The sequence below is a fragment of the Apiospora hydei genome (assembly GCF_038363865.1).
Source record: "Apiospora hydei strain CBS 114990 chromosome Unknown utg000005l_segment0_segment0, whole genome shotgun sequence".
NCBI lineage: Eukaryota > Fungi > Ascomycota > Sordariomycetes > Amphisphaeriales > Apiosporaceae > Apiospora > Apiospora hydei.
The window spans coordinates 4,999,984-5,014,476 of record NW_027117364.1 but is presented as its reverse complement, the minus strand read 5'-3'; the positions used below and the strand labels follow the sequence as shown (position 1 = coordinate 5,014,476).

The 14,493-nt window shown below is 55.9% G+C and overlaps 5 protein-coding genes across 5 annotated transcripts; 4 read left to right on the top strand and 1 right to left on the bottom strand.

The window, feature by feature from the left end:
- Positions 1 to 1,590: 1,590 nt before the first annotated feature.
- PG997_007084 (uncharacterized protein) lies at positions 1,591 to 3,764 on the top strand (the record flags this gene model as incomplete). The annotated part of the gene is made up of 3 exons (XM_066811399.1): positions 1,591 to 1,771; positions 1,821 to 2,005; positions 2,127 to 3,764. The coding sequence occupies 3 exons, from the start codon at positions 1,591 to 1,593 to the stop codon at positions 3,762 to 3,764; spliced, it is 2,004 nt and encodes a 667-aa protein (XP_066670322.1).
- A 1,660-nt stretch (positions 3,765 to 5,424) lies between these two features.
- PG997_007083 (Cellobiose dehydrogenase) lies at positions 5,425 to 6,831 on the top strand (the record flags this gene model as incomplete). The annotated part of the gene is made up of 3 exons (XM_066811398.1): positions 5,425 to 5,476; positions 5,544 to 6,162; positions 6,222 to 6,831. The coding sequence occupies 3 exons, from the start codon at positions 5,425 to 5,427 to the stop codon at positions 6,829 to 6,831; spliced, it is 1,281 nt and encodes a 426-aa protein (XP_066670321.1).
- Positions 6,832 to 7,217: 386 nt separating this feature from the next.
- Positions 7,218 to 8,841, bottom strand: PG997_007082 (uncharacterized protein; the record flags this gene model as incomplete). The annotated part of the gene is made up of 4 exons (XM_066811397.1): positions 7,218 to 8,000; positions 8,071 to 8,152; positions 8,236 to 8,625; positions 8,735 to 8,841. 4 exons carry the CDS (start codon positions 8,839 to 8,841, stop codon positions 7,218 to 7,220), a joined length of 1,362 nt encoding a protein of 453 aa, XP_066670320.1.
- Positions 8,842 to 9,869: 1,028 nt separating this feature from the next.
- On the top strand, positions 9,870 to 11,536 carry PG997_007081 (uncharacterized protein; the record flags this gene model as incomplete). The annotated part of the gene is made up of 5 exons (XM_066811396.1): positions 9,870 to 10,241; positions 10,301 to 10,453; positions 10,516 to 11,126; positions 11,228 to 11,340; positions 11,412 to 11,536. 5 exons carry the CDS (start codon positions 9,870 to 9,872, stop codon positions 11,534 to 11,536), a joined length of 1,374 nt encoding a protein of 457 aa, XP_066670319.1.
- A 180-nt stretch (positions 11,537 to 11,716) lies between these two features.
- PG997_007080 (uncharacterized protein) lies at positions 11,717 to 13,343 on the top strand (the record flags this gene model as incomplete). The annotated part of the gene is made up of 3 exons (XM_066811395.1): positions 11,717 to 11,744; positions 12,123 to 12,711; positions 13,082 to 13,343. 3 exons carry the CDS (start codon positions 11,717 to 11,719, stop codon positions 13,341 to 13,343), a joined length of 879 nt encoding a protein of 292 aa, XP_066670318.1.
- Between the last annotated feature and the right edge of the window lie 1,150 nt (positions 13,344 to 14,493).

Here is a 14,493-nt window from a genome sequence, read left to right as displayed (position 1 = left end):
GACTAGTGTCGCAAACCAAGAAACAGGCAAGGCGAAGTCTAGGATCGAGACAAGACAAAGGCACACGAGCGACGGCAAGGGATCAATCGGCGCTACCTAAGCAGTCGTGACTGGACTTGCGATGTCGAAACCTACGTCTTTGGGGTTGCGGGCTTGAAGTTTCATTGAAGCTGATTTTGCTACTCCGATCCAGTGCCGAGCTCGAAATTCTAGCTACCCACCGGACCGTCAAAAAAGTGGTGGGGGTTTTCAAACTGCCCGTCTTGCCCATCTTGCCATCTTCGAGATTCAGTGCCCCTGTATCGATCATGTCACGCCATCCACTAAATTCTACTTGACCGATCTTCAAAAGTCCCATCATCATGCGAAGAAGCAATACGCACAAAAAGCAATCGTATTCGCGAACGTCACTCCAGCTTACCTAGTCTATACGCACACATCTTGAGCCTCGCTCTCTTTTCTATTAATACTTGCGAAAGACCCCTCGGAGCTACGTCATCTTAGCAGGGCAGGACAATGGGCGCATGAACCTCGACATCAGCATTGAATGGAGCTGCTGACCAAAACTCTTGTGCTTCAGACTCCTCATGCGCCCAATAGTAATGTCGACGGCTGCATCCGTATCTGCGTTTGATACGAAAGCCAAAAGCCTTGTGTTGAATTTGGTAACTGATTTTCGCGGCTATGGCCAAGCCGAACACGCATTCGTCCATGTTTGCTGGATGACTCTTTTTGTTGCTGTTGTCCTTCGGCTGTGTTATCCATTAGCTTAGGTCCAGCCCCCTACTTAGAAATAACCAAACAAACCCGTCACATCGCTATTTTCCTGTTTCACGTCCGAACCTCACTGCTGGTTCGTCCATAGCTGCCCGACTGCGCTCCAGGACCCAGCTTGCTTCTTTTTGAAGAAAACGAGTTCAGACCGGGTTAGAGAAGCAGAAAGGCCTGTGCGAGCAGCAGTACTGCTCGCGATCTGGCCTGGTCTTTTAAAAACAAACCCAACACAGCCCCATCGCTGACGCAGTGTCTTGCTCGCGTGGACATCGCGAACATTGGGACACACTTGAACAGCCGCGAGAACCGTCCGTGACAAGAGATTGGCGGGTAGACGGATAGGTGATCGGCAGTTTGACGTGTCATTACTAACGGACAAGCCTTTCATCATTCCATTTTCTCTTACGGTTCTTCTTGCCCTGCAGCAGAGGAGAGAAAGTTACTTCTTGGGTATTTTTAAACGCCTGACAACCCCCCTCCGTTCCGTCTCTGGGCGGAGGCCTGCATTTCGTTGGCTTACCGTTGCTGCCCGCCACAAAACGCAGGGCCGCTTTTGCCAAGCAATTCGAATGCAAGGAACCCGATGTTATGCTTTGCCAGCTCCCGACGTCGCCTCACACATCGCAACTGAACCACGTATCTGAATGGTGGCGTAGGCTCTCTCCTTTCTTTTGAAATATTGTTGTCGCATTCAAGAAGCGAGAAAGAGCCAACATTTTCATTTCTTCGCTCGACCTGCTCGACACCTTTTCTATTTTCTCCTCACTCCCAGCCCACTCACTTTCTTCGGGTATTTGATTGCAACCAGAACAAGCCATGGCGGCTGATCATGTCGAGGCTCGCTCCTTGACTGCTCTCAATGCCCTCGCTGCCAACCCGCCACAGTATCCAGTGAAACCTAACGAGACCAGGCAAGAACCGCTCACTCTCTACATTTCAAGAGTGCCCGGCACCAGAGGTATGGCCGACCCCATCACTGCCAGAAATGAAGTCGCATGTGAATTCCCAAAGCTGACACTTCCATTCAGATATCATCCTCTCAACAGCCAGGCCGCAGCTTAAAAATGTCTCGGTCACAGATGTAGCCAACTCCTTGTACTATGTTCACTACAACACCCCAGAGGATGAGCAGTTAGCTGCAGCCGCTGCCGCCGAGGCCGCTGCTACTGGCGGGGAAGCGAGGAAAAGCATGGACAGTCTGTCGAGCACAAACATGATTCCGCGAAAGCCAGTGCGGACAACTGCGCAAGACACGCCTCAGCTTCAAGCCTTATCCGACGCGCCGATTCGGGAGATGCCGGAGCCCATCACCCCGGGTTTGACTCCGACCACAAATGGCAATGGAATCCAAGGCGAACGGCACCCCCCACTTTCAGGAGCACTTGTCCGGTTCGACGCCAGGTGGACCAGGAGATCAACAGGCACCGTTGCAACGGCATCGGCCGGGATCTATCCAGCGGAAGCCGGTTATGTCACAACAATCTCAGATCCCTAAGAACGGAGATAGTCAACCACCACCCCAACCAGTTATGCCACAACCTCAGGTTCCACAGACTGGGGACGATCAGCCACCACCGCCACCACCCCATATGTCCCTACCTCCCCGCCCGGACGAGATCGACAGTCTACCACTCGAATATCAAGACTGGCGACCAGATCTGCCACCGAGACCTAGTGCCACTGGCCATCCCGGGCATCATCCAGATGCATTTGCCGGCTTAGCACCTTCTCCTCCATCAAACAGTCGCTCGCCCTCGCCCGGCAAGCGCAAACCCTTTACTCCTTTCTCGCTGACGATCATCCGCCGCGACCCAAGCAGCGGCCAGCAATGGAACATCGGGCAGGTAGCTTCTTTCCAGCTGGAGCACCCGGAGATGTTTGTCGAGGAAAAGCACATGCCATCCCCCTCGATTAATATCCACCTCGAAACAGCAGGCTACAATAAATTCCGCGGGATGCCCATGTCGCTCGCGGGCTTTGATATCGAGGCTCTTAGAGGGAGTCTCGATGTCATGCGCCCTATGTCTGCATCCAGCCGATCGGTACTGGCACCGGTACCCAGCGCCAACACCAACCACATCAGCAACCACAGCGCGGAGCCCCCGACCGCCTCCAAAGCAGCATACAACGGATTCGAACGACAGGTGAAGATGATGTATGTCCCCTCCTGGACGTCCAACATCCGCAACGCATTCCGCCGCCTCGAGTCCAAGGAAGGAAAGGATGGCGGTGAGCTGTCTACTTCTCCAAACAAGAAGTTCGGTCATAGCCGTGATACTAGCGCAGCATCCATGTTTGGCCACAGTCGCGACACCAGTGCGGCATCCATGGGATCGTTCAATGGCGATTTCGACGGCGGCGAAGCACCCATCATCACGCTACCGGGCCATGGGCTCAAGCCGCGGGGCTACATGTTCATGAGCCCGTGGGACGGGCGGTGCGAGTTCCGGACCGCCAGCGGCGGGCGAAGCCTACAATGTCGTCATATCCTGCCGGGTACGGGCGGTGCTTATAATCCGCTGGTGGACGGCAGCGGTGGTGGTGACGACGGCGCCCTCTCGCCGAATGGCGGCCGGAGCCGGAAGTCGAGCGTGGCGCGATCCAACATCCAGGACATCTCGGAGCTCCGGTTCAACCTGCCGTCGGCCGAGCTATTCAGTGGCAGCAAGTCGCCCACGCCGGAACAGCAGCAGGCCGGAGGGATGCAGCAACATCAAACCCAACACCTGCACGAGGGCCGCGAGCGGATGCGCGACCGGATCCTCAACGGAATGACGAACAAGACGGAGGACGACCTCGACGACTACGAGTACGAGACGGGCGGCTACGACATGACGCTCGGCAAGGAGAAGGCCGGTGGGGGTAATCGGGGCAAGCGCGCCAAGATGGGCAAGTTGATTGTGTGCGAGGATGGGTTGAAGATGCTGGATCTGGTGGTGGCGGCCAATGTGGGGATTTGGTGGTGTGTTTGGGAGCGGAAGAATGATTGAGTGAACCAGTGGATCGACGCCCACGTCTGGCGGGCGCGACGATTGTACGGCAATTTTTAAAACTGTTAAGAACGAACGTCTTGAGGTTTTCATGTGTTTGATACCATTTGCTTACTGTTGAGGGGTGGGTTGCATAGCGGTGTTTGGAAAATCAGGGGTACTTGTCAAGATCGAAAGAGTATGGAGTTTGTTTGAATGTTTTGTAATTAGATGTTGCACGGAAGATGCGATTATTTACATCCCTTACTTTATAACTTGCGACTCACAGTTCGTCGTGTATGATTTTTGACATTGACCTTTTGCCCTTCCTTCATGATCTGCATGCTAACGACATTGCGCCAAATTTAGGCCCCGAAATCTGGCCGGAGGCCCTGGGCAAAGTGTCGGAGTAAGATCGCTTCTTGTGTTACGACCTCATCTCACCTACCCCAACTTCTCAAATGAAAGTGACTTGGAAACCATCCGCAGAAACGACACTACCTGCCCAAAAGGTCAATCAGAACCATTGAAGAGATGTAGGAAACCCATTCATTTGAAAGATGGAGATGGCGACGACATCAGCCATGGGATTTCTCGGATCCTCGTGTCCATGGGGAGCCCGGCTGCCGACAGACGCTACCTAGTAGTAGCCACGCAATGAGGACGCTTTGGGGGCCAGGCACACATACCCCCGATGCTATCTGCAGCGCGATAAGAAAGGAGCAGTATGCAATGCGACGCGGCGCAAAGCAGTCACTCCTTAATAGAGAATAAAGTGCTAATCTATGAAGATCAGATCCCATCGCGGCACACTGCCACCATCCTTTACAGGCCAGCTCTTTATCGGTCGGAGAGATCCACCGCATCGGAGTCGCGTAGACTACTCCTGCATCGACCAAATCCACCCACGAATCATGGAAGGCGGTTCATTTATCTCTTGCGTCCAAGATATGCGCGACAGGCGAGAGGATGGCTTGGTTCCCTGCACATTCTAGGGAAAAGCAGGGAAACCAGCGGCAGTTGCTGAATACCTACATATGTCTTGGATGGTCTCATGGGTGCTCGCGGGGGTGTGGAGTGACGAACCTATATGCCAAGCCTGGGACCAATAACGGCCTACCAAATCCGAGCAAATCAAGCCACGACCGCGTGCCGATCCCCTTGGACGCCAAGCCGAGCCTACCCTCGAATGCGGACGGGCTCCGACGCCGAGACGGGAATGGATCCAGGGCCGTCGATGCAGAAAGGAAACCACCGCACTTGGAATGCACCCTCGTCTCCTCCCCCCGCACTTTTATCGGTCGGTCGTCGTCCCCTCTCGCTCTCTTTAGGTGCTGGGATCAGCGATGCCATGGCATAGGGGGCCAGGGGCGGCAGAACAGCAAGCTACGGCCGGATTAGACGGTCGAGTATTTTCCAGGAATCGACGGCAGGCGCCCTCGCGACTGCGCCGGATGCCACGCTATGCGGGTCTTGCCTTCCTGGAATGGAATGTGACATGCGTCATCAGATACGGCAGGCACGATTAGGAACTTGAGACACCCATTTCATTAAAGACATATAGGTAGGCACTTCCACGCAATCTCAAGCGAGACAGCCGCCTGAGTCTTCTTCATCGTCCTCTCCAACAAAAGCTCAAGATCATTGGCGCCCCGACGGATCTCGCCAGTTCACGACGACAATGCATACACTCAGCTTCACCGCGGTCTCTGCGACCATCCTCGCCAGCTTGGGTGAGTGGCGTCAATCAATGACACAGTTGGAAAGTGCTACATCTAACCATTGATGCCTTTTATTTAGTCCATGGCCAGTCGGTCTGCTCAGGTGTGGCCGCGGCCAAGTACCCCTACAAGCTCGCCGAGGGCTGGTCCGCCGTCAAAGTCGCCGACGGACTGGAGTCCCCGCGACATATGGCAATTGACAAGGAGGGCCGCCTCCTCGTCGCGGAGCAGGGCAAGGGCCTCAGCCAGCACACCATCGACGCCGCCACCGGCTGCGTCACGGCCAGCAAGGCGCTCGTGGACGACAACCAGCTCAACCACGGCATCTACTTCAGCCCCGACGGCCTCACGCTATACGCGAGCACCTCATTCAACGTCTACCGCTGGGCCTACGACCCGGCCACCGGCGCTATCGACGCGGACACCAAGACCACGCTCGTTACCAACATGTCGACCAGCGGCCACACCACCAGGACCCTGATCATCCCGCCCAGCAAGCCGAACCTGCTCGTCGTTTCCGTGGGTTCGGACGGCAACTTCGACATGGCCTCTGTAGACCCCGCGGTAGGCAGAGCCATTGTCAAGGTGTTCGACATCAGCACTGTCCCCGAAGGTGGATACATCTACGCCGATGACGGCTGGGCTGCCGGCCACGGTCTGCGCAATGAAGTCGGACTGGCCTTTGATGCGAATGAGAGGTACTTACTCCCTGCCGTTAGGCGATCCATGCATTGCACCTTGCTAATCTATGACATAGACTATGGGGTGTAGAGAACAGCGGTGACGACCTGGAGCGCGTCATCAACGGCACCTCTACGGACATCCACAAGGACAACCCGGCCGAAAAGCTCAACTACCTCGGCGACGTCTCCATCCCCAACACGCAGTGGTACGGGTACCCCACCTGCTGGACCGTGGGCGGGCCGGACGAGATTAAGGACAAGTCGTTCCAGATCGGCGACCAGCTCATCCAGGCACCCAACAGCACCTTCGACGACAGCCACTGCGCCGAGCTGGTCAAACCGCCCTCCATGACGTTCGAAAGCCACCAGGCCCCGCTTGACAGCAAGTTCGACGCCAAGTCCGAGAACCTCTACGTCGCTCTGCACGGCAGCTGGAACCGCGACCCGCCCCAGGGCTACAAGCTCGTTGTCGTGCCCTTCACGACCCAGGAGGACGGCTCGTACCGCCCCGTCGCGGACCGCTCCACCAAGCGCGGCTATACTGATGTCCTGTACCCCGAGAGCGAGGCCGCGTGCTCGTCGTCGACTTGCACCCGACCCTGCGGTCTGGTCTGGGATGCAGCTGGGCGGCTCTACATGACGAGTGATACTTCGGGCGAGATCTTCTTGCTGAGCAATGCCTAGGAGAGAAGAGAGATAAGAGTCGTATTAACGTGGTTACTGCCGTTATTAGTGTTTCTCATTATTATGAACTTAATGTGCAACTTGTGAGATTGATCATCCTACGCTCACCCAACGCTAAAATTCCATCTTTAATCGTCCTGCAATATCTGTATCGCAACATGGGTTAACGGACAAGGGGACGGCGAGTCAGGATGGGACGAGTTGGTGTATTCCCGGGAAAGTAATGAATGTAAATATCTATGAAACTAAGGAATGAAATGAAACGCCCTATGAATACCCAACATGCATGTACCGTCTTGGCATTATCGAGTGCGACCTGCCAACCTCTACTCTATCAACCCGCCCGCTGGTAAGCACGGTCGCGGGTGATACCAATCAGCTCAGCCCTAGTTGACGACGTAGAAGGTGAAGTGGAGGCAGTTGTTCTTGCTGGCGATGTCGGGCACGCCGGTGCCGCCCTTGATGTAGGCCTTGCCGTGGCCGAGGACCTTGTACTCGTAGTCGACGGCGGCCTGGTTGCCGCCGGGGTGAATCCAGTTGCCCTCGGTGCTGGCGAGGACCTTCTCGCCGCTCTTGGGCTTCTTGTCGAGCGCGGCGGCGGGGGCGCCCTTGACGATGTCCTGCGTGAAGCCGTTGGAGACGTTGGTGCCGTCGGTCGAGGCCACGGTGGCGGCGCCGTCGCAGCCCTGCTGGAGCGAGATGTCGCCGTGCGCCTTGCCGTCGTTGGCGGCCTTGACTTGGAACTCGCCCCAGGTGGCGGGGATCTCGTTGCCGCGCTGGACGCGGCCTTTGAATTCGAGTTTCAGGGGCACGAAGACGGTGGCGTTGGGGCCGACTTCGACGTCCTTGAGGGGGTGGTCGAAGTTGGCGCCGGCTTCGCCGTTGCCGTTCCAGTAGTTGTCGTAGAAGTAGTAGCGGTGCTTCTTGGCGGACTTGTTGGTGAGCTGGATGCCGGGGCCGAGGGCGGCCGCGGCGGCGCTGAAGGTCTGCTCTTCCTCGGCGGCGGGAGCGGCCTCGGTTTCTTCTTTGGGTGCTTCTACGGCTCTGGATTGAATAAGAGGGGCCTGGGCATCGTTGTTGTCCTCTCCGACGCTGGCGGCGGCGAAGCCCTGGGCTTGGAGGGTCTGGCCGGTGAAGGGCTTGCTTGGGTCGGGGGCGGCGTTGTTGTCCTGGGATGGGGTTTAGCTACCGGAGCGAAAGGAAAAAGAGGGAAGTGTGAATTGGAATGTGATGACTTACGCTGTAGACGATCAGGATGTCCTTGCTTCCCTTGCCGGCGCTGCTCTGCTTGTCGTCTTCGGGGTTTCCCTTGCCACCGGCCCTGAGAGTTAAGCAAAGTCAGTCATACAGTTTTGGTAACTAGGGAGGTATTATAGGACTCTGGACATATGGAGTGTGACTTACCAGGAGCCGACACCGATGTAAGTGCGCCCATTAGCGAAAGTGCGAACGAACTGCTCCAGGGGCTGGAACTCCTTGGGCGCACCGATGCGCTTGACGTTGCCCTTGCCGTCGAGGGTGACGTGGCCCTTGAGCTGGTCGCGCTTCTGCTGGGAGAGGGCGTGCCAGGCCTTGTTGCAGGCCTGCATGAAGGTCTCGTGGCCCTTGAACTTTCCCGGCGGGTCGCCGACCTGCTGGCACGTCATGTTGCCGCCCGCGCCGACGATGTTGCTGATGTCGATGGTGTCGTTGCCATTCCAGCCGGCCTTGGTGATCTCGCACTGCTCGCCGATGACGCCGTCGTGCACGGCGATGATGGCGCCCGAGGTGCCGTCTTTGGCTTCGATGTTGGCTCTGTGGGTGACGAGTTAGCAGGAAGTACCAAAATGGTTCCCTCACTACAAGAAGTGACGCGTAAAAACTATGGTTAGGGTGAATAGGGGCTGGTTTCGGAGTCACTCACTGGCTGTTGGCAGCGATCGTCAAGTCCTTGTTGCCATTGTACCCATGGCACTGGAAGGTCTGGGCGTGGCCCGACCTGTTCTTGATTCTGAGGTAGTGAACAGCCATATTGAATAGGGTTTCTTGTTTCTGTTATAATTGAGTGTGTTATGGTGATATTGATGCTTGTGTGTTTGTGTGTTTTCAAGGTCGATTCGAATAGTTGCATCCAGGCACCCCTTTATACGCCTTGGCCCTTGGCCCTGTGCTTCGCCTCGTAGTTCATGCGTGTCATCTTCGCTTCGAAGGATCTGGGACAATTACCCCCTGGCACCGAACTCAATTCCAATAGTTTCTCCTCTTCATCGACTGGCGGTGGCTTGGCTGCTCATGTGATTCATACCGTATCGTCATGAGTTCGATATTGAGGCAGCGACTATGTCACTTTGTCATAGTCGGCGTTGTTGCCTTCCAAAGGAATACGCCATGAGAGACCGCGTGAACTGTCCTAGAAGCAATATCAAGTAAGCCCAAAAGATGATATACGACCATCTTACCAAGAGCGGCTTTCGCAGGAGGGAGGGCGGAAAGTGGCGGCGTACACCGAGCAGGCTCAGGTGGGCAGGTGGTTGGGGGTGAAATCCTTACAAAAGCCTCTTGTTGCCCGATTGGGGAGTCTACCGTACGTTGTGGCCTCAGATACGCCGAATTGGCGGCGGCGACAGCGGCGGGCGGAGCTGGCTGCTGCTGGCTGCTGCTGCTGCGCTACGTGACAGCCGCGATTACGTCAGTCACAGCGGACGGTCACTTGAGCTGGGATATTACCCCTGGGGTTACATGTCACGTCAGCCTATGAGCGAAGGAGGATCCGGGCCCCTGGAATGGTAGGGCTGATGATCTGCTTTAGCGCGTCCAGGGGTGGCCAAGCCACTCGACAGTCATTTGTGATCGATCTTGTTGACGAGGCTCTACATGCTGATGGCAGGATATAAATTCAAGCATTTCCTGTGGCAATGGAAGATGAAATAAATCAACACAAAACACATCAATTGCGATCTCTTCATCGATATCTCATCACATTATCATTCATCTGCGAAATCTTTAAACACTTACCTCCATTACCCCTATTTTACTTAACCCCCTGAACCCTCGTCAAAATGGTTATCAAGAAGCGCCAAATTCTCTGGGACTGGACCAACACCTCCGGCAACCCGCCCATCCCCGGTAAGCTGGACCAGGTCGGCTTCGGCGCCAACAGCCCGGTGACAGCCGTGGTCAACTGGAACGCCTGGGTGCCCCCGGAGCTCAAGGGCCGCGCCGCCTTCCACCCCATGGTCCGCGAGCTGTCCAGCACCTCGGGCAACGACTGGAGCATCATCCAGAACAACAACTTCAACGTGATCCTGTTCTTCAACGAGCCCGAGCGTCATGGCATCACCCCGGAGAAGGCCAGGGATATCTGGATGAACCAGATGATCCCTCTCCGGAAGAACAAGGGGAGAAAGCTCGGGTCCCCGGCCGTTGCCTCTGTAAGTACACACAAACACATTGTCACAAGTTCTTCGGGTTACTAACACATCTCGAACAGGACGACAATGGCCGCAAGTGGATCGAGAAGTTCATGTCGCTTATCCCCAACGACAAGCCCGACTACCTCTGCCTCCACTACTACTCGACCAACGCCGACGAGGCCATCAAGTACATCACCAACATGCACAACAAGTGGAACAAGATCCCCGTCGTAAGTAAAGAAGAATACATTCACCAAGCCATATTTGCTGACACTGACTTACCCCCGTCCAGATGGTCACCGAAATCGCCTGCATCGACCGCAACTACCAGAACGTCCTCAAGTTCACCGCCAAGGTCTGCAACTGGATGGACCAGACCAGCTGGATCGCCGAGTACGGCCTGTTCGACTTCCAGCGCACCGTCGCCGACGACTTCGTCAGCCCCGCCGCGCAGCTCATGGACGCCAACGGCAACTTCACCGAGCTCGGCAAGAAGTACTGCCACGAGCAGCCGATGAAGGGGACCGGCGGCAAAGCCCTCATGGCCGAGTCGGTCTCCGAAGATGGAGAGGGGGCGGTCGGCGTGCAGTCCCTTGCCGCCGACGGCGTCGAAGCCGACGGTGAGCTTATCGAGCCCCTCTCTCACGAGGAAGGCGAGGCGCCGGAGAACGGCACAGAGGAGGAGGAGCCCTCTATGGGCATCATGGCGGCGATCTCGCAAGATGCCCAGAAGGCCCTCAACCTTCACAACAACAAGCGCAAGGGTAAGGGTCTCAAGGCCCTTGCCTGGGACGACAAGCTGGCCGCCAACGCCACCGCGTACGCAAAGGTGTTGGCCCAGAAGGGCAAGATGGAGCACTCGCCGGGTGACCAGCGCCCCGGCCAGGGCGAGAACCTCGCTGCGTAAGTAGCAGTTTGAAACCCGTCCCACTTTCCCCTCTATCTTGAACCAAACGTAGGTGTAGCAAAAGGAACGATGGCTGATATGGATCCTTCACATATAGTGGCAGCGGTAACTTGAACCTCGAGAGCTCGGCCAAGCTGTGGCTGGACGAGGAGAAGAACTACCATGGCGAAGTCATCCCGCAGGGCAACTTTGGTTCCTATGGCCACTACAGTAAGCATGAATACCTCAAGCCCCTTGTAGTATAATGCCACATGCTAACATTGCTGTTCCCTCACCACCAGCCCAGTGTATGTGGAAGTCCACCACCAAGGTCGGAATGGGCTCGGCCAAGGGCTCCAACGGTCAGACCTACGTCGTCGGCCGCTACTCTCCCCAGGGAAACATCGTCGGCCAGAAGCCTTACTAAGGTCGATCGGCTTTAGGTAGCAGTGCCGGAACTTGGATATTGACTTGGGTCTTGGATTTCATACCGCACTTTCTTTACTTAAATAGCTTCTCTCCCGGAAAGCAACTCTCCTTTAGTTTCATCAAATATCATGCTATATATCTCCGCTCTCACATAGTCTGTTAGACAACCGTGGACACTATGAGATTTGCGAAGATCATGTTAAACGGTCAGTAGTCTACAACACTAAATGGTTGCGGCTTTGCCTTGTTCTTCCTAAGCCAGACCGCAATGTAGCGCGCGACCTTGGTAGCGAGTCGCCTTGTCACAGTGAAATCGGTAAATACTTTGTTTATTTCACTGATGAACGATTAATCTCTAAGTTTAATAGAAACTCTGTAGATTACCCCTTAAGCTATTATTCCTGAGCAATGAAGTACATAGTGAGAAGAGAAAGTGACAGCGAACAAAAGCACAGGTGCCAACAACTCCGACTTGTTTAGTAGTAGGGGCAACGCTATCAGTGAATGCTCAGTTTGTCGCCAACTGGCCGTCAGGCCTGTTGAACCACGCTCCGTACTGGTAAGCAGCGTCGATTCTATTGCAGCTAAAGTCGCCCTGGCTGTTCCAGGTACCCGTGAAGGATTGGCCATTGGTGGGGCGGTTCGGGTAGGCGCCGAGGTAGCAGTTGACGCCCCAGGCCGGGTTGATGGGATCGGGATAGTTGACGTAGATCTCGCCGCAGTTCGCACGGGCGAGGCACGCGGCCGCGCACTGCTGGAAGCCGTACTCGAACGAGGCCGGCTGGGTCCCGTCGGTCACGGGCACGCTGCTGGGCTGGACGATGACTTGTTGGGGGAAGCAGTAGGTGTCGTAGGACGTGACGTAGGAGAAGGTGACGGGGCCGACCACCGTGGTCGTGGACGCGGGGGCGCTGGGGTCGGCGACGGTCACGGTCGCGACCGTCTGGGTCGCAGTGGTCGTGGCGGCGCCCGTCGAGGTGGCGACGGTAGTCAGGCCCGGGGCCGTGGTAGTGGCCGCGACGGTCTCGGTGCCGGTCGTGATGGTCTGGGACGCGGTCGCGACCGTCGCGGTCACGGTGACGGTCTCCGTCGCGGTCGGGGCGGCGCCTGTGAGGCAGCTGCACGCCGCGGCGATGACATCGTCGGCGAAACCGCTGAGTGCTGTTTCCCGAAGTTAAAAAACGAAGACTGGCTGACTTTGTCGATGATGATGCGATGAGGAAGGGGGAGGGATGCGAATGTAAATGTGCTTACCGTCGGCTGGGTAACTTGTGGCGGTGCTGGTCGGGGCCGAGCTGGTCGACGAGGCCGAGTTGCTCGGCTTCGGCTTGACAACGCACTTGTCGCCTCGCTTCTTCTTCTTCCTTGTCGGCCCTCCCTGGGGACCACCAGCGGAACCACCAGGGGGACCACCAGGGGTCCGTCCGATGACCGTCGTCGTCACTACACCTGTCGTATAGGCGGTGGAAGTTGCGGGAGCGGTGGTGGTCGCGGTCTCGCTGTTTTGGAAGTTAGCAAATGGCATGCATCATAATAACGATAGTGTATGGTGCGCCATAGTTTTTGCTGCTAGACTGGGGAGAAACGCACGTGATGGTTTCGGTCGAGATGTCCGTGGGCCCGTCGACGACGGTGGTCTCGGTCGTCTGCGCGGCCGTCTTGGCTGTCACCGTGGCCGTCTCCTGTACCGTCGTCGTGCCCTGGGCCGTCTGCGTCTGGACCGGGGCGAGCCGGCTGCAGACGGAGGCGGCGGCGGCGTCACCGAGCGACCGCAGCACTGGCAGCGCTGGGATGTCGTCGCATAGCTGCTGCGGGCTCAGTGGCGGGGACGAGGTGATGAGGCGGGTAGACGGGAGCGCCGGCCACGACGACGCCGAGGCCCGCTACCAGGAATGGGTGCAGTTGCATACTGATGAAAATGAAAGACACGGAGGTAGTGCTATGGAAAGAGTGTATTTGGTCAGTACAAAAGAATGATGAGAGAGCACAGCCGAGAGGCCCTTCGATGTGACATCTTGTCTTGGCTGCCTTCTCTATATAAAATGTTGTCTGCTACTGGCAAATGAGATGTGTTTGGTGGCTGCTAGATCGCAGCTGAAAGATGCTCAGCTACACTTACAAGATTGACTAGAGTTGGGTTAAAACTGCCGACGTCCCAATAGTCTACGCTAGCTACATTGCTCTAGTGCGGGTATAGTATAGCCCCGATTCTGAAGCAGGGATCAGAGGAGTTTGGCCCTGACTACCATTAGCGGCCATTCAACGCCGGCCTACCTGCATTTGTCCGGGATCCCCCTTTTCTTGCGGCACAATAACGAGGCATCTCGGATTCAATATCGCCGACGATACCGTCTACCGTCTACCGGGACGGCGTTGCACATCGGATGAATGAGAAGGACGCTTGTGTAGTCAAGGTTCTATCTAGATCAGACCCAATATGCAGTACAAACGCTTAATCGGACAGGTTTTGCAGCTAGTTACCACGTGCTTTGAACTGCCGCCGTCGTCTTTGGTGCGCGGCCCGCGGTTATAATGGTGATATACGTGACAAACAGTGTTCGAATTTAGTCCTTGAGGCTTTCATGAATTACACAAACATGCATTGACAACAGGCATGCGTTTTAAGACCAACATGTGGCATTTGAGGGCTTGGGGACAATGGAAACCAGCCTGGTACCTTGGTGGCATGTATTGTTGGAGGACTTACAGAAACATCCCTCCAATTCTATAGTTTTATCCAATTGCCTTGCGAACTATACCATGTAGACTAACTGCCTACTTTCATCTAGACACTATGCGTCTCTTGAAGAACATATTTCTTATTGTGTTTTATTATTACCAGCATATCGCATCCCAAGCACTTTCCAGAGCTCAGGCCCGAGTGAGCCATTGGTATCTTCTAGACTAGTCAACCGTTCATCTGATATCTCTCACTGGTTGACTCGTTCCTTAGCT